Genomic DNA, 18,874 nt, shown 5'->3' with positions numbered 1-18,874 from the left:
CGTCACCCATTGCTGAGTCTTGGCTGAGCTAGAGGACAATCACAGCATTCTCTCCACCCGACTTCAGCTTTCAGCGGAGAATGAAAAAAATTGCACATGCGCAGAGAGACTCATAGTCAGCCAGAGTGCAAGCCGATTATTTATGACAGCGCACTCGTCTGTTTTCCTCGCGAAATTTTCGGACCATAAACGCTTATTTTAGCCACGTGACCTCAGTTCATACACCTCAACAAGCCATGTAGTGCGCGTGCGCGTGCGCGAGCGCGAGCTTCCGCGTATTAACCCAGAAGCCACTGCGGCTGCAGAACTAATACAAAACAGTTCTATTCCCCGCATTCTATTGGCCCGGTCCTCCTTCAATCAAAAGTTCCGCCCATCACCCAATTTGTCCTCTGATTGGCTATCTAATTCTGAAGCGATTTTTTTTTTTTTCAAAATCAAGGAAGATTACGTCAGACTACGGAGGCCCGCTCTTATCATTATTGGTGCATTCATACGAGCGCCGCCCTCTTGTCATGTGATTGGAGAATTCAATCCCGGCCTGGCCGCGGATTGGTGGAAGGTTTTTGGCGGTTTCTCAGGTTTGAAGTTGTTTCTCGTAACCGTCCGACCTCAGTATCTCTCTGTGAGGAACGAAAGGAGCGCGCTGTGGGCGAAGAGCCGGAGTCTTGTCGCCATCGTCTGTGTCGGGTAACGTTACAACATGGAGTCTGAACCACTAAAAGTAAGTATGCCCTCGGCTCCGTGACCGAGAAACGACACGAATTTCTGCTTTATTACACTGGAGCCCGTACACGCCTGTCACTATGTGCACAGCCATGAGAGACTTCGCCAGTGTGGGACTACATGTACCAGCATGCTCAGCTGAGGAAATCATTTCAGTGTGGGAACACTGCACGATGTATTACAGCATACACTGAGAGTCTGTCATGGAGCTGCGTCACATAGGAGTAAGTACTCAGCAGGTGTGGAACTACAGCTCCCAGAATGCTCAGTACCGGTCAGATGGGGGTGGATGTGGAACTACAGCTCCCGGAATGCTCAGTACCAATCAGATGGAGTTAGACGTGGAACTACAGCTCCCAGAATGCCCAGTACCGGTCAGATGGGGGTAGATGTGGAACTACAGCTCCCAGAATGCCCAGTACCGGTCAGATGGGGGTAGATGTGGAACTACAGCTCCCAGAATGAACAGTACTGGTCAGATGGAGGTAGGCATGGAACTACAGCTCCCAGAATGCTCAGTACTGGTCAGATGGAGGTAGGCATGGAACTACAGCTCCCAGAATGCTCAGTACTGGTCAGATGGAGGTAGGCGTGGAACTACAGCTCCCAGAATGCTCAGTACTGGTCAGATGGAGGTAGGCGTGGAACTACAGCTCCCAGAATGCTCAGTACTGGTCAGATGGAGGTAGATGTGGAACTACAGCTCCCAGAATGCTCGTCAGATGGAGGTAGGCGTGGAACTACAGCTCCCAGAATGCTCAGTACCGGTCAGATGGGGGTAGATGTGGAACTACAGCTCCCAGAATGCCCAGTACCGGTCAGATGGGGGTAGATGTGGAACTACAGCTCCCAGAATGCCCAGTACCGGTCAGATGGGGGTAGATGTGGTACTACAGCTCCCAGAATGCGCAGTATCCGGTCAGATGGGGGTAGATGTGGAACTACAGCTCCCAGAATGCCCAGTACCGGTCAGATGGGGGTAGATGTGGTACTTCGGATACTGAGCATTCTAGGAGCTGGTCAGATGGGGGTAGATGTGGAACTACAGCTCCCAGAATGCCCAGTACCGGTCAGATGGGGGTAGATGTGGAACTTCAGCTCCCAGCATGCTCAGTACCGATCAGATGGGGTAGATGTGGAACTAGAGCTCCCAGCATGCTCACTACTAGTCAGATGAAGGTAGGTGTGGTGCCTAAGTGTATGCTCATCATGTGTGGTCAGCGGCTCACAGCTCTGCAGCCTTGTTTCTGGGGTCGTGCTCTCCTGAGTGACACCTGCAGCATTGCTGTAGCATTAGCTGAACTTGTGGGAAGAGTTGTAGTTCTGCAGTGAAGCTGCACTTACACTGGGAGACTGAACCATTGTACTTAAAGGGAGCCTGTCAGCAGGATTGTGCCCAGTAACCTACGGACAGTGTCAGGTCGGCGCTGTTATACTGGTTACAATGATACCTTGGTTGATGAAATCCGTCTTGTGGTTGTTGTGTAATCTTCATTTTCAGTTTTGCGTTAAAGGGAACCTGTCACCCCCAAAATCAAGCTCACCAGCATCAGGGGCTTATCTACAGCATTCTGTAATGCTGTAGATAAGCTGCCGATGTTACCTGTAAGGGTACCGTTACACTAAACGATTTACCAACGATCACGACCAGCGATACGACCTGGCCGTGATCGTTGGTAAGTCGTTGTGTGGTCGTTGGGGAGCTGTCACACAGACTGCTCTCCAGCGACCAACGATCAGGGGAACGACTTCGGCATCGATGAAACTGTCTTCAACGATGCCGAAGTCCCCGGGTAACCAGGGTAAACATCGGGTTACTAAGCGCAGGGCCGCGCTTAGTAACCCGATGTTTACCCTGGTTACCATCGTAAATGTAAAAACAAAAACAACAGTACATACTCACATTCCGGTGTCACGTCCCCCGGCGTCTGCTTCCCGCACTGACTGTGAGTGCCGGCCGTAAGGCACAGCACAGCGGTGACGTCACTGCTGTGCTCTGCTTTCACTTTACGGCCGGCGCTCACAGTTTGGCCCCGATAAAATAAAAAGTTTATACTCTCCTCCCGTGCTGGCGCCCTTCCTGTGGTGCTGGCACTCTCTCTCCCTGGGGCTCCCGTGCTGCTGTTGTGACTTGTGCCAGTGCCCAATCATCGCTGTCATCACTGTCCCTGCCTTTGTAAGGATTGAGCATGAAGAGGAAGTCTGGGCTGCAACTGATCTTGGATTTCCTCTTCATGTTCAATTCAACAGGAGGCGGGGACAGTGACGCCAGCGCTGATTGGGCGCCGGTGTCAGAACTACAGCACAGGAGAACAAATGCCAACACCACGGGAATGGTGCAGGCACGGGAGGGCATATAAGCTTTTTTTTTTTTTTCCCTATTTCATCAGTGCCAAACAATTAGATCCAGAAGGGGTTGTCCAAGTAGAGGACAACTTCTTTAACCCCTTAGTGACTGAGCCAAATTTTTGAAATCTGACCAGTGTCAATTTATGTGGTAATAACTCTGGAACGCTTCAACAAATCCCAGTGATTTTGAGATTTTTTTCATGACACATTATACTTTATGATAATTGTAAATGTAGGTTGATATGTTTTATGTTTATTTATAAAAAAATATCAGAAATTTGAGAAAAATGTAAAAAAAATTGCAATTTTCAAACTTTGAATGATTATCCCTTTAATCCAGATGGTCATACCACAGCAAACCATTAATAAATAACATTTCCCTCTTGTCTGCTTTACATCAGCACCATTTATAAAACGTTCTTTTATTTTGTTAGCATTTTAGGAGGTTTAAAAATGTAGCAGTAATTTTTCATTTTTTCAAGGAAATTTACAAAATTAATTTTTTACGGACTTATCCATGTTAGAAGTGACTTTAGGGGTCCCATATATTGGGAAACCCCCAAACGTGATACCATTTTAGAAACAACACCCCCTGACATATTGAAAACTGCGGTCACGTAGTTTATTAACCCTTCAGGTGCTTTACAGGAATTAATGCAAAGTGGCATGACAAATGAAAAAGTGTATTTTTACCACCTAAATGCCTCTAACTTCTGAACAGATTACTACAGCCGGCAGACTTTAAGGCCAGAATTTGGTCATGAATTGCCATGGCAAACATCGGTGCCACAAAATCATGATCTGAGGGCACCGATTGGGATAAAGAGGAAGCCCCCACACTGTTAACTATTTATAATGAAGTAGTCACTATTGACAGCAGCATCTAAGGGGTTAAACAGATTTGTACGGTGCAAATACTGATTGTGGCTGATACAGCAAGTTGTCAGCTATAGTGTACATCCGACAGCTGCTGGATTGTCACCTGTATGGGGAGGCTATTCTCAAATATCTCAGGTCAGTTAAAAGACGTATTGGCTGTCATTAAGGGGTTAACAGTGTTTCTTGTCACAGAACACATCCTTAGGATAGATCATGAATATTAATACCTATGGTCTTACACTTGGTACATCAATGTACATTTTCTGAAACCTTTTGTCAGATTCAGTAGTACAGTCGTATTCGAGTGAAAACGAGTGAATGCAATACCAAGCACAGCCACTACCAAATATCTGGCACTGTGGTAAAAACGCAGCAAATCTGAGTCCGGCTGACGAGTGCAAGTCCTGGCTGTCATACTACTACTCACATAATGACCTATGCTAAGGATAGGTCATCAATATTAAAACATCTTCACAACATTATAATCGCTCTGTTTTTCTAAAAGCGTGGCAAAAAAAAAAAAAAAACAGCCTAACTGCATCATGTCAACACACCATTATTTTCCCAGAAAACTGCCTTTTAAAAGGATTGTCTGCTACTTATGTTCCTTACGTTTGAACCCATTAAATAAGAACACCTAGGCTTTACTCCACTGCCTGCACCATTCAAACTGTGTTGACACTCAAGTTCCCGGGGTTAACGTGAGTTATTGTGTGTGGTTATACCTGACTCATCTTCAGGTTCCCCTCAGCTTGAGATTTCATCTGACAGACAGGGCTGCAATATTGTTGAAATACAGCAGAGCTCAGAGAGCTGCAAAAAATGTAAGAGGTCATTTACAAGTAAAAAAAAATGTGGATTTCTCTGGAAAAAAACATCAGATCGCTAACATCAAGATATCATTTTATTCAGCTTCCTATTACCTATAATTCCATGTAGATAACTTAGAAGGGTTGATCTTAAAGGGACTCTGTCACCCCCGCCAGCCGTTATAAACTAAAAGAGCCATCTTGTGCAGCAGTAATGCTGCATTCTGACACGGTGGCTCTTTTAGTTATTGGTGCAGTCAAAGCAGAAATAAAGCGTTTTATAATTTCGCAAAAATACCTGTCTTTAGCCCTGGAGGCAGGTCTTAACCCCCCAGCTGCACACGCCACACTGCCGTCACTCAAGGCTTCTTCGGCGCCGGGCGCCGCCCCCTCCGCGCTGTTTTCAAATCAAATCCGGCGCCTGCGCTGTTTTGTTCTGCCTGGGGCAGGCGCAGTGAGCGCTGCCCGTCTGACCTCAGATGCAGTCTCGCAGACTGCGCATGTGCGGCCACCCAGCTTGTGAATCCCAGCCCCGCAGTGTGTTATGTGGAGCGCCCCCACTGCCGCAGGGCCGAGGGGTACCCGGTACCGGGCCTCTGAGTCTCTGTTCTGGGGTTGTCACGGTGGCTAGACCTGGTCCGTGACCCTGCTGAGGGGCGTCCAATGAAGGGTGTGGATGGTGATGAGGTTGTGGTGGTGCGGTGCACGTCGCAGTAAATAACGAGGACACCAGGTTGCAGTCTCTTTACCTCTTTACTGAAGGCTTCAGTATCCTCAGTCCGGAATATAGTTAAAGGGAACCTGTCACCCCGTTTTTTCGGTATGAGATAAAAATACTGTTAAATAGGGCCTGAGCTGAGCATTACAATAGTGTAGTTTGTGGACCCCGATTCCACACCTATGCTGCCGAAATACGTTACCGAAGTAGTCGTTTTCGCCTGTCAATCAGGCTGGTCAGGTCAAAAGGGTGTGGTGTCCTCCCCCAGATCTTGCGTAGTTTTCCGTTGGTGGCGTAGTGGTGTGCGCATGTCCAAGGTCCAGAATCCTCTGCCAGGGGATTTCAAAGAGCGCGGTGTCCGTTATTGCATTGGTGATCGGTGGGCGCGGCCATCTTCCTTTGGCCGCGCGTGCGCAGAAGCGGCGCTGTGCTGGCCGCGACGCTCTGCTGGCCGCGGCTTCAGGAAAATGGCCGCCGCGATATCCATCTGCGCACGCGCGGCATCCCGCGGCCATTTTCCTGAAGCCGCGGCCAGCAGAGCGTCGCGGCCAGCACAGCGCCGCTTCTGCGCACGCGCGGCCAAAGGAAGATGGCCGCGCCCACCGATCACCAATGCAATAACGGACACCGCGCTCTTTGAAATCCCCTGGCAGAGGATTCTGGACCTTGGACATGCGCACACCACTACGCCACCAACGGAAAACTACGCAAGATCTGGGGGAGGACACCACACCCTTTTGACCTGACCAGCCTGATTGACAGGCGAAAACGACTACTTCGGTAACGTATTTCGGCAGCATAGGTGGGGAATCGGGGTACACAAACTACACTATTGTAATGCTCAGCTCAGGCCCTATTTAACAGTATTTTTATCTCATACCGAAAAAACGGGGTGACAGGTGCCCTTTAACCGGGCTGCGCAAGTCCGGCCGGTCCGATGGCACCTCCAGGGTTCCCTTTGCAGGTGGAAATCTGTGCCTACCTTCTAGCGCTTGTGTGTTGTGGTCCTCCCCTGCTGTGCTTACGGGATAGTCCCCACAACTGTTGTCTGTTTCTGAAGTTCCCTCACAACTCGATTATGATGTTCTGCTTCGTCCCCCAGATGATATGGCTAGGACGCACCCGTATGACGGGTAGGCTCGGAGGTCTTCCGGGACCCTAGAGTCGCCCCTCCCCAAATGTTGCCCCCTATGTCTTCCTAGGTGATTTGAGTGAGACAGCCCGCCTATAACTGACTGTCCTGCCGTAGGTTTGAAGTAAGGCCTGGAGCTCTATACTTCCTCGGCGTTCCGGCCACCGGCTGCGCGCCTCAGTAGGATGTTGCCTCGACTTACAGCACGACTCCTACTGGTGTTTCTCCTTGTTGCGTTGATCTCGTTTCTCACTCAGCACAATAAACCTCGCTTCTTGTCCTTTCTTGGGGTACCGCCGCAACGAAGTGCAGGCGCGGTCCAGTAACGTTCTTTCTGTTCGCTAGGCCTCTGTCAGGATCCCACCCCTGAATCTTCCCCTGCAACACCCTCTGCCACAGGATGTTGCCTGGTTCCAACCCAGTCAGCTTCTGACTAACTTCCTATCCAACCCCCAGTTTTACCAGATTGTGAGGAGTGGCCTAATACATAGCACCCTTAGCTCCCCCTGGAGGCCAGACTGTGAAGTGTATTGGTGTCTGTGATACCTGGTCAGGTGAACTCCTTCAGTGCCATCAGACGTACCATAGCCCCCCTTAGCAGCGGAGCATCAGTACTGCAACGACCAGGACTCTGGGGCGCTGCATATGCATTATGCAGAGTGCGGGGCTGGGATTCCTGGGCATGCGCACTGCGTGTGTCAGCCACTCACCCAGATCCCCCGCCTTACAGCGTGTGTATCTTCAGCTGATCGAGACTGCATCTGAGGTCAGACGGGCAGTGCTCACTGTGCCTGTCCCAGGCAGAACAAAACAGCGCAGGCGCCGGATTTGATTTGAAAACAGCGCGGAGGGGGCGGCGCCCGGCGCCGAAGAAGCCTTGAGTGACGGCAGTGTGGCGTGTGCAGCTGGGGGGTTAAGACCTGCCTCCAGGGCTAAAGACAGGTATTTTTGCGAAATTATAAAACGCTTTATTTCTGCTTTGACTGCACCAATAACTAAAAGAGCCACCGTGTCAGAATGCAGCATTACTGCTGCACAAGGTGGCTCTTTTAGTTTATAACGGCTGGAGGGGGTGACAGAGTCCCTTTAATGACTGATTCCCTTTAACCCCTTCCTGACGTCGGACGGGATAGTACGTCCGACGTCAAGTTCCCTGCTTTGATGCAGGGCTCCGCGGTGAGCCCGCATCAAAGCCGGGACATGTCAGCTGTTTTGAACAGCTGACATGTGCCCGCAATAGCGGCGGGTGAAATTGCGATTCACCCGCCGCTATTAACTAGTTAAATGCCGCTGTCAAACGCAGACAGCGGCATTTAACTACCGCATCCGGGCGTCCGGAAATGATGTCATCGCCGACCCCCGTCACATGATCGGGGGTCGGCGATGCTTCAGTATTGTAACCATAGAGGTCCTTGAGACCTCTATGGTTACTGATCCCCAGCAGCTGTGAGCGCCACCCTGTGGTCTGCGCTCACAGCACACCTGATTTTCTGCTGCTTAGCAGCGATCTGATGATCGCTGTTATGTAGCAGAGGCGATCGTGTTGTGCCTGCTTCTAGCCTCCCATGGAGGCTATTGAAGCATGGCAAAAGTAAAAAAAAAAAAGTAAAAAAAAATATGAAAAAAATAAAAAAAACATAAGTTTAAATCACCCCCCTTTTGCCCCAATCAAAATAAATCAATAAAAAAAAAATCAAACCTACACATATTTGGTATCGCCGCGTTCAGAATCGCCCGATCTATCAATAAAAAAAAAAAAAAGCACTAACCTGATCGCTAAACGGCGTAATGAGAAAAAAATCCGAAACGCCAGAATTACGTTTTTTTGGTCACCGTGACATTGCATTAAAATGCAATAACGGGCGATCAAAAGAACGTATCTGCACCAAATTGGAATCATTAACCCCTTCCCGACATTTGACGTACTATCCCGTCGAGGTGGGGTGGGCCCATATGACCACCGACGGGATAGTACGTCACACGCGATCGGCCGCACTCACGGGGGGAGCGCGGCCGGGTGTCGGCTGCATATCGCAGCTGACAACCGGCACTATGTGCCAGGAGTGGTCACGGACCGCCCCCGGCACATTAACCCCCGGCACACCGCGATCAAACATGATCGCGATGTGCCGGCGGTGCAGGGAAGCATCGCGCAGGGAGGGGGCTCCCTGCGGGCTTCCCTGAGACCCCCGGAGCAACGCGATGTGATCGCGTTGCTGCGAGGGTCTTACCTCCCTCCCTGCCTGCTCCAGACCCGGATCCAAGATGGCCGCGGATCCGGGTCCTGCAGGGAGGGAGGTGGCTTCACAGAAGCCTGCTCAGAGCAGGCACTGTGAAGCAGCCTGCACTTCTCGCAGATCGGTGATCTGTCAGAGTGCTATGCAAACTGGCAGATCACCGATCTGTATTGTCCCCCCCTGGGGCAAAGTAAAAAAGTAAAAAAAAAATTTTTCCAAATGTGTGTAAAAAAAAAATATTCCAAAATAATGAAAAAAAAAAAAAAATATTCCCATAAATACATTTCTTTATCTAAATAAAAAAAAAAACCAATAAAAGTACACATATTTAGTATCGCCGCGTCCGTAACGACCCGACTTATAAAACTGGCCCACTAGTTAACCCCTTCAGTAAACACCGTAAGAAAAAAAAAAAAAACGAGGCAAAAAACAACGCTTTATTATCATACTGCTGAACAAAAAGTGGAATAACACGCGACCAAAAAGACAGATATAAATAACCATGGTACCGCTGAAAGCGTCATCTTGTCCCGCAAATAACGAGCCGCCATACAGCATGATCAGCAAAAAAATAAAAAAGTTATAGTCCTGAGAATAAAGCGATGCAAAAATAATTATTTTTTCCATAAAATAGTTTTTATCGTATAAAAGCGCCAAAACATAAAAAAATGATATAAATGAGGTATCGCTGTAATCGTACTGACCCGAAGAATAAAACTGCTTTATCAATTTTACCAAACGCGGAACGGTATAAACGCCTCCCCCAAAAGAAATTCATGAATAGCTGGTTTTTGGTCATTCTGCCTCACAAAAATCGGAATAAAAAGCGATCAAAAAATGTGACGTGCCCAAAAATGTTACCAATAAAAACGTCAACTCGTCCCGCAAAAAACAAGACCTCACATGACTCTATGGACCAAAATATGGAAAATTTATAGCTCTCAAAATGTGGTAACTCAAAAAATATTTTTTGCAATAAAAAGCGTCTCAGTGTGTGACGGCTGCCAATCATAAAAATCCGCTAAAAAACCCGCTATAAAAGTAAATCAAACCCCCCTTCATCACCCTCTTAGTTAGGGAAAAATAAAAAAAAATGTATTTATTTCCATTTTCTCATTAGGTTTAGGGCTAGGGTTGGGGCTAGGGTTAAGGCTACAGTTAGGGTTGGGGCTAAAGTTAGGGTTAGGGTTGGGGCTAAAGTTAGGGTTAGGGTTTAGATTACATTTACGGTTGGAAATAGGGTTGGGATTAGGGTTAGGGGTGTGTCAGGGTTAGAGGTGTGGTTAGGGTTACTGTTGGGATTAGGGTTAGGGGTGTGTTTGGATTAGGGTTTCAGTTATAATTGGGGGGTTTCCACTGTTTCGGCACATCAGGGGCTCTCCAAACGCGACATGGCGTCCGATCTCAATTCCAGCCAATTCTGCGTTGAAAAAGTAAAACAGTGCTCCTTCCCTTCCGAGCTCTCCCGTGTGCCCAAACAGGGGTTTACCCCAACATATGGGGTATCAGCGTACTCAGGACAAATAGGACAACAACCTTTGGGGTCCAATTTCTCCTGATAACCCCTGGGAAAATACAAAACTGGGGGCTAAAAAATAATTTTTGTGGGAAAAAAAAGGATTTTTTATTTTCACGGCTCTGCGTTATAAACTGTAGTGAAACACTTGGGGGTTCAAAGTTCTTACAACACATCTAGATAAGTTCCTTGGGGGGTCTAGTTTCCAAAATGGGGTCACTTGTGTGGGGCTTCTACTGTTTAGGTACATTAGGGGCTCTGCAAACGCAATGTGACGCCTGCAGACCGTTCCATCTAAGTCTGCATTCCAAATGGCGCTCCTTCCCTTCCGAGCCCTCCCATGCATCCAAACGGTGGTTCCCCCCACATATGGGGTATCAGCGCACTCAGGACAAATTGGACAACAACTTTTGGGGTCCAATTTCTCCTGTTACCCTCGGGAAAATACAAAACTGGGGGCTGAAAAATAATTTTTGTGGGAAAAAATTTTAGTTTTATTTTTACGGCTCTGCATTATAAACTTCTGTGAAGCCCTTGGTGGGTCAAAGCGCTCACCACACATCTAGATAAGTTCCTTAGGGGGTCTACTTTCCAACATGGTGTCACTTGTGGGGGGTTTCTACTGTTTAGGCACATCAGTGGCTCTCCAAACGCAACATGACGTCCCATCTCAATTCCTGTCAATTTTGCATTGAAAAGTCAAACGGCGCTCCTTCCCTTCCGAGGTCTCCCATGCGCCCAAACAGTGGTTTATCCCCACATATGGGGTATCAGCGTACTCAGGACAAATTGTACAACAACTTTTGGGGTCCAATTTCTTCTCTTACCCTTGGGAAAACAAAAAATTGGGGTCGAAAAATAATTTTTGTGAAAAAATGATTTTTTATTTTTACGGTTCTGCATTATAAACTTCTGTGAAGCACTTGGTGGGTCAAAGTGCTCACCACACCTCTAGATAAGTTCCTTAGGGGGTCTACTTTCCAAAATGGTGTCACTTGTGGGGGGTTTCAATGTTTAGGCACATCAGGGGCTCCCCAAACGCAACATGGCGTCCCATCTTAATTCCAGTCAATTTTGCATTGAAAAGTCAAATGGCGCTCCTTCGCTTCCGAGCTCTGCCATGCGCCCAAACAGTGGTTTACCCCCACATATGGGGTATCGGCGTACTCAGGACAAATTGTACAACAACTTTTGGGGTCCATTTTCTCCTGTTACCCTTGGTAAAATAAAACAAATTGGAGCCGAAGTAAATTTTTTGTGAAAAAAAGTTAAATGTTCATTTTTATTTAAACATTCCAAAAATTCCTGTGAAGCACCAGAAGGGTTAATTAACTTCTTGAATATGGTTTTGAGCACCTTGAGGGGTGCAGTTTTTAGAATGGTGTCACACTTGGGTATTTTCTATCATATAGACCCCTCAAAATGACTTCAAATGAGATGTGGTCCCTAAAAAAAAATGGTGTTGTAAAAATGAGAAATTGTTGGTCAACTTTTAACCCTTATAACTCCCTAACAAAAAAAAATTTTGGTTCCAAAATTGTGCTGATGTAAAGTAGACATGTGGGAAATGTTACTTATTAAGTATTTTGTGTGACATATCTCTGTGATTTAACCCCTTCCCGACATGTGACGGTATAGTACGTCACATGTCGGGACCCCCGCTTTGATGTGCGCTCCGGCGGTGAGCGCACATCAAAGTCGCGACATGTCAGCTGTTTTTTACAGCTGACATGTGCGCGCAATAGCGGCGGGTGAAATCGCGATCACCCGCCACTATTAACTAGTTAAATGCCGCTGTCAAACGCAGACAGCGGCATTTAACTACCGCATCCGGCCGTGCGGCCGGATATGAGCGCATCGCCGACCCCCGTCACATGATCGGGGGTCGGCGATGCTCCTCCATTGTAACCATAGAGGTCCTTGAGACCTCTATGGTTACTGATTGCCGGTGGCTGTGAGCGCCCCCCTGTGGTCGGCGCTCACAGCACACCTGCAAATCTGCTGTGTAGCAGCGATCTTATGATCACTGCTGCATAGCAGAGCCGATCGGGCTGTGCCTGCTTCTAGCCTCCCATGGAGGCTATAGAAGCATGGCAAAAGTAAAAAAAAAAAGTTTTTAAAAATGTGAAAAAAATTAAAAAAATATAAAAGTTTAAATCACCCCCCTTTCGCCCCAATCAAAATAAATCAATAAAAAAAAAACCCCAACCTACACATATTTGGTATCGCCTCGTTCAGAATCGCCCGATCTATCAATAAAAAAAAGCATTAACCTGATCGCTAAATGGCGTAATGAGAAAAAAATTCGAAACGCCAGATTTACGTTTTTTTGGTCGCCACGACATTGCATTAAAATGCAATAACGGGTGATCAAAAGAACGTATCTACACCAAAATGCTATCATTAAAAACGCCAGCTCGGCACGCAAAAAATAAGCCCTCAACTGAAAATGGAGACGCTACGAGTATCGGAAAATGGAGCAATTTTGTTTTGTTTTGTTTTTTGCAAAGTTTGGAATTTTTTTTCACCACTTAGGTGAAAAATAACCTAGTCATGTTAGGTGTCTATGAACTCGTAGTGACCTGGAGAATCATAATGGCAGGTCAGTTTTAGCATTTAGTGAACCTAGCAAAATAGGCAAGCAAAAAACAAGTGTGGGATTGCACTTTTTTGCAATTTCACTGCACTTGGAATTTTTTTCCCGTTTGCTAGTACACGACATGCTAAAACCAATGGTGTCATTCAAAAGTGCAACTCGTCCCGCAAAAAATAAGCCCTCACATGGCCAAATTGACGGAAAAATAAAAAAGTTATGGCTCTGGGAAGGAGGGTAGCGAAAAACGGAAAAAGCTCCGGGGGTGAAGGGGTTAAGGGCATAAAAATTCAAAGTTGGAAAATTGCAAAATTTTCGCCAAATATTTGTTTTTTTTTTTTACAAATAAACGCAAGTTATGTCAAAGAAATTTTACCACTATCATGAAGTACAATATGTCACGAGAAAACAATGTCAGAATCGCCAAGATCCGTTGAAGCGTTCCAGAGTTATAACCTCATAAAGGGACAGTGGTCAGAATTGTAAAAATTAACGTGCAAACCACCCTTGGGGGTGAAGGGGTTAAAAACGTCAGCTCGGCACGCAAAAAATAAGCCCTCAACCGACCCCAGATCATGAAAAATGGAGACGCTACGAGTATCGGAAGATGGCACAATTTTTATTTTTTTTATTTTTTTTGCAAAGTTTGGAATTTTTTTTCACCACTTAGGTAAAAAATAACCCAGTCATGTTAGGTGTCTATGAACTCGAACTGACCTGGAGAATCATAATGGCTGGTCAGTTTTAGCATTTAGTGAACCTAGCAAAAAAGCCAAGCAAAAAACAAGTGTGGGATTGCACTTTTTTTGCAATTTCACCGCACTTGGAATTTTTTTCCCGTTTTCTAGTACACGACATGGTAAAACCAATGATGTCGTTCAAAAGTACAACTCGTCCCGCAAAAAATATGCACTCACATGGCCAAATTGCTGGAAAAATAAAAAAGTTATGGCTCTGGGAAGGAGGGGAGTGAAAAACGAATACGGAAAAACGGAAAATCCCACGGTCATGAAGGGGTTAAATACAGTAGTGATATTTTGGTATGTCATTCATTGACTTGTTGTTTTGACACCAAACCATATACCACCAATAAATAGAGTACCCACAAAACAGTGTAAGCTAGTGCCCACATCATACCAACATGGCTGAAAAGGTCTTGATACACAACTGGAAGGGCTCACAGTCACACGGATAACGACTTTTTTGATATTGTGGTCATCAGGCCTGTGGAGTCGGTGTCCAATGAGGTTTAGGTGGAGTCGGTATAAAATGGATTGACTCCTAAAATATATAAATAAATTGGGTTCAGTATTTCCATGCAGGATGTTCCGTAAATGGTTTTTATAAGAATTTGGCAAAGTTATGAAATGTCCTATAAATGTGTCTGCTCTGTTCCTGATCTTAGAATCTAGGCTTTTAGTTGAGGTGAATCTGTTCTGCTTTATGTACATGCTCAGTAGTGGCCAGCAGGGCTGTGGAGTCGGTGTCATTGAAATTGAGGAGTTGGAGGTTTGGCTTACAGACTCCACAATCCTGGTGGTCATGATAATGTACAAGTCCCTTAGTTCACATAATTTAGAAAATGGCAGCGTGTCAATAAAAAAAAAATGACAGTAGCCAAAGTTTAACTGAAAGTTGGCTTATTGACTACTGGACAGCTCCTTATTAAGAACACCAGTGGGCAGCAAAAAATATGTACTTTCCTCCTGGATGGCACAGTCTGCTCTCAGCGCTGTCACATAGCAGTCGTGTGCTAGAAGGGACAATATAATTCTGCTTTTATGGAGGGTTTGTGTGTTGCTGGTATGTACAGCAGTAGGTAAACTCTGCCTGTTACCTGTTCCTTTGTTTATGGCTGTTCTGTTTTCTCTTCCAGCCCCTCTTTGACAATAAGACAGTGGATAAAGTGAAGAAAGCTGACAACAAGCGCCTGTCTGTTGAGAGAATTTACCAAAAGAAGACTCAATTGGAGCATATTTTGCTCCGTCCTGACACCTACATTGGCTCTGTAGAGCCTTTAACTCAGGTGAGAATAAAGAGCCCAGTCAAGTTTTGCCCTGGGTGTTTGTCGATGTCCATTGTACTCTACAGAGGAACAGGATTTGTGTGGTCCAAGGTTTTAAGTATATTGACTATATATCAGTATTTACAGTATTTCCGTGCAGAAATGTCATACCGTATATTAAAGGGGTTGGGCAGTACCACTTGTTTTATTTATTTTTTTTGTGTTAGACACAACTGCAATCTTATGACACCCAGAAAGTACCTTGTATGTGGGTTTTCCACCATGGGGATAACTTTGTAACATCGGATCTGTGGGGGTCTGATGCCCAGAACGCTCTCCACTAAATCTTTACAGCGCTCAAAAAGGCCAGGTTTGGACTATGTACAAAGGGGAACACTACTGCTGCGCCACTATGAGGTTGCTGCCTGATACTGTTGATCGGCACCTATTATTTGGATAGGAGCCGCTATTATATGTGGCAGCAACCACTAAACAGTCTGATGGGAGTGTTGGTTTTACTGTGTATATCCAGCACTACAAACAGCTAATTGGTGGGGAGATCCAGGCTATGGATGAGTCTGCACTGGGGCGTGTAAAGTATTTTATAGACTACTTTTCACACATCAGGTTTTCACTGCCAGGTTCAATCCGGCTAAATAAAAAAAACAAAAAAAAAACGGATCCGGCGAATGTTGCCGCCGGATCAGTTTTTTTCCCCATAGACTTGTATTAGTGCCGGATGACATTGCGTTTCATCCTTTTTTTGCCGGACAAATCTGCCTTTTACGGTTTCTGGAAAAAAAAACGTCCATAGCAACGTTTATCTCTGGCGAAAAAGCTCCGGTGCTTCCAGCTGTTTGCTAGAGTGGGAGCCAGAAGGTGCTGGATCCAAAAAATGACGGATTCCGGCGCCGGATTCTTTTTTTTTTTTTTTTTTTTTTTTTTTTTTAAACTGAGCATGCTCCAATTTTTTTTTTTTTTTTAAATCCAATAATATAGATATGCTAGCCAGATCCGTCACATCAGTTTTTCACAATCTGCGACAAATCCAGTTTTTCCAACATTCGCCGGATTGTGCCTGATGCAACAAAACCTGATGTGTTAAAGTAGCCATAAGCCTTGATTTTAATTTTTTTTTTTTTTAATCTTGGTAAACCCACTTAAGACTATTACTATGTTACAGGATGATTTGTTGAACCTATGGTCCTATCATTTTATTCTCCAAGAAATGTTGACCTTTCCAACGAAAGAAGTAAACTCATTTGATAGCATCTTTTATCCAGACACTAAAAATGATCTCTGCTGGTAGCATGTCACCTCATGTTAACTAGATGTTCTGCCAACTATGAAGCTGAATGTAGAAGAATGGTGTTCTTAACATTGTTTTGATAATATTGCTGTAAATGGAAGCACATGATCTTAATTGTTTGGCTGTTTTTAGAAGTAGCCCTGCTATGCCAGATTCCTGATCCTGAAAGTACTGAAATCTGTTTTATGTCTTATAGCAAATGTGGGTGTATGATGAAGAGGAGGGACTAAACTGCAGAGATGTGACATTTGTCCCTGGCTTGTATAAGATCTTTGATGAAATCTTAGGTGAGTTTCCTTGTAATTTGCACAATAATTTTTTTTCTCTATTGGTGACACTTTATAAGACAGGTCGGTTGCTCAATCCACTTATTTTTCACCTAAAGTCTTTGGCTTTGTTCATATGTTTGTTTAAAACGGAAACCGTGTACCAGAACCGACATCCAACGGACCCGAGTGGGATCTGTTTAGTTCTGTCATAATGTCAGACATTTGCTTGAAGAGGGTCCTCTATGCAGAGCTAGTCAGAAGTGTCTAAGTCTACGTTCACATTTGCGGTCTGCGCCGCAGCGTCGCCGCATGCGTCATGCGCCCCTATATTTAACATGGGGGCGCATGGACATGCGTCGCACTTGCGTTTTGCGCCGCATGCGTCACTGCGGCACGCAGCAAGTTGCATTTTTGCTGCGTCCAAAATCAATGAAAAAAAGGACGCATGCGGCGCAAAACGCAGCGTTGTGCATACGTTTTGCTGCGTTTTTGTTTGCATTGTGCGTTGCGGCGCCGACGCTACAGCGCACAACGCAAATGTGAACGTAGCCTAACTGGAACAGAGGCCTCTAAGCCTACAAGTCAGATGTATAAAGCGCTATGGATTACATGAGCACAACATGCTCAGTCTGCCCAACTTTTAAAGGGGCTGTTCCATTTCAAATCTAATTTGTCAGTTTCTGCAGTATGTTTAAAGCACCATTCTCGCATTTTTTTATTTTTTTTTTGTTAAATTATTATTGCATTGCTGGAATGGTACCTCAAATGTAAGTCCCTTGTCGTATACTTGCCTACCTCCGCCTTTCTCTGTTTCCAGCGTCGCTACTGACTATCTGGCGAAAAGTGACATGGAGGTCACTTTTCAATACAGCTCTACGAGAGCCTCGTTCTGGCTCCCGTAGACTTCCATTGAGCTCTTGTGGCGCCCCAGGGTCCTGGTCGTCACAGTAGCATTGCTTTCCTCACGGGGAGAGTGATGTTACGCCTGGAAGCGATGATGGATAAAGGCCCCGTCTCACATAGCGATTTACCAACGATCACGACCAGCGATACCACCTGGCCGTGATCGTTGGTAAGTCGCTGTGTGGTCGCTGGGGAGCTGTCACACAGACAACTCTCTCCAGCGACCAACGATCAGGGGAACGACTTCGGCATCGTTGAAACTGTCTTCAACGATGCCGAAGTCCCCCTGCAGCACCCGGGTAACCAGGGTAAACATCGGGTTACTAAGCGCAGGGCCGCGCTTAGTAACCCGATGTTTACCCTGGTTACCAAAAAAAACAAACAGTACATACTCGCCTTTCGGTGTCCGTCAGGTCCCTTGCCGTCTGCTTCCTGCTCTGACTGAGCCGCCGTACAGTGAGAGCAGAGCGCAGCGGTGACGTCACTGCTGTGCTGTGCTCTCACGGTACGGCGGCACTCAGAGCAGGAAGCAGACGCCGGGGGACGTTACGGACACCGGAATGTAAGTATGTACTGTTTTTTTTTTTTTTTTTTACATTTACGCTGGTAACCAGGGTAAACATCGGGTTACTAAGCGCGGCCCTGCGCTTAGTAACCCGATGTTTACCCTGGTTACCAGTGAAGACATCGCTGGATCGGTGTCACACACACCGATTCAGCGATGTCAGCGGGACCTCAACGACCAAAAAAAGGTCCAGGCCATTCCGACACGACCAGCGATCTCGCAGCAGGGGCCTGATCGCTGGTACGTGTCACACATAGCGAGATCGCTACTGAGGTCGCTGCTGCGTCACAAAACTAGTGACTCAGCAGCGATCTCGCTAGCGATCTCGCTATGTGAGACGGGGCCTTAACTCTCATCAGGTAATCACAATGCACACATGTTCACACTCCAGGCCACAAGGGGGAGCTTTTGATCCTATTTCATAGGTGACTTCCCTATACATCTTGTGGTTTAGAGGGAAAGAGGGTTCAGATTGTCAGGAACAGAAGAGAGCAGACAGACCTAGAGGGTCAGAACGTCTGAAGGGGCCTGTAGTCTGAAGTACTGCAGCCCCTGAAGGAAGAGCCATATAGAAGGACAGAACATCGTTCAGTGAGTGTGCAGGAGAGTAACATCAGGGGAGACCAGCTACGAGCAGGCTGCCTCTTTCTGAAGCGCAGATAACCGGTAGCCGGATCACCGAGGTTGTGAGGGACTCTACGACTTACAGCAGAGACCGGCAGGACAGCTGAACTGCAAGTTACCTGTCTGCCACACACACCTGAGACACAGTAACACATAGAGCCTGGGGCGTGCTAGAGTCCCTGTAAAAAGGCTCGAGTTACCGGTCATGCAGGTATTGCCCTATCCTATATGGGGGACAGA

The 18,874-nt window shown here is 46.4% G+C and overlaps 1 protein-coding gene across 1 annotated transcript in view; it reads left to right on the top strand.

Annotated features, from left to right (window-relative positions):
• The first annotated feature begins 461 nt into the window (after positions 1-461).
• The window catches only part of TOP2A (DNA topoisomerase II alpha), a 59,798-nt gene continuing 41,385 nt past the window's right edge, over positions 462-18,874 (top strand). Inside the window, exons 1-3 of the mRNA XM_077252409.1 lie at positions 462-724; positions 14,836-14,985; positions 16,470-16,560. Of these exons, the coding sequence (XP_077108524.1) occupies positions 704-724; positions 14,836-14,985; positions 16,470-16,560 (262 nt within the window). The 5' untranslated portion in view covers positions 462-703. The remainder of the gene's footprint in view (positions 725-14,835; positions 14,986-16,469; positions 16,561-18,874) is intronic.

The sequence above is a fragment of the Ranitomeya variabilis genome, chromosome 4, assembly GCF_051348905.1.
Source record: "Ranitomeya variabilis isolate aRanVar5 chromosome 4, aRanVar5.hap1, whole genome shotgun sequence".
NCBI classification, from domain to species: domain Eukaryota; kingdom Metazoa; phylum Chordata; class Amphibia; order Anura; family Dendrobatidae; genus Ranitomeya; species Ranitomeya variabilis.
This window is presented reverse-complemented; position numbering and strand designations above follow the sequence as displayed.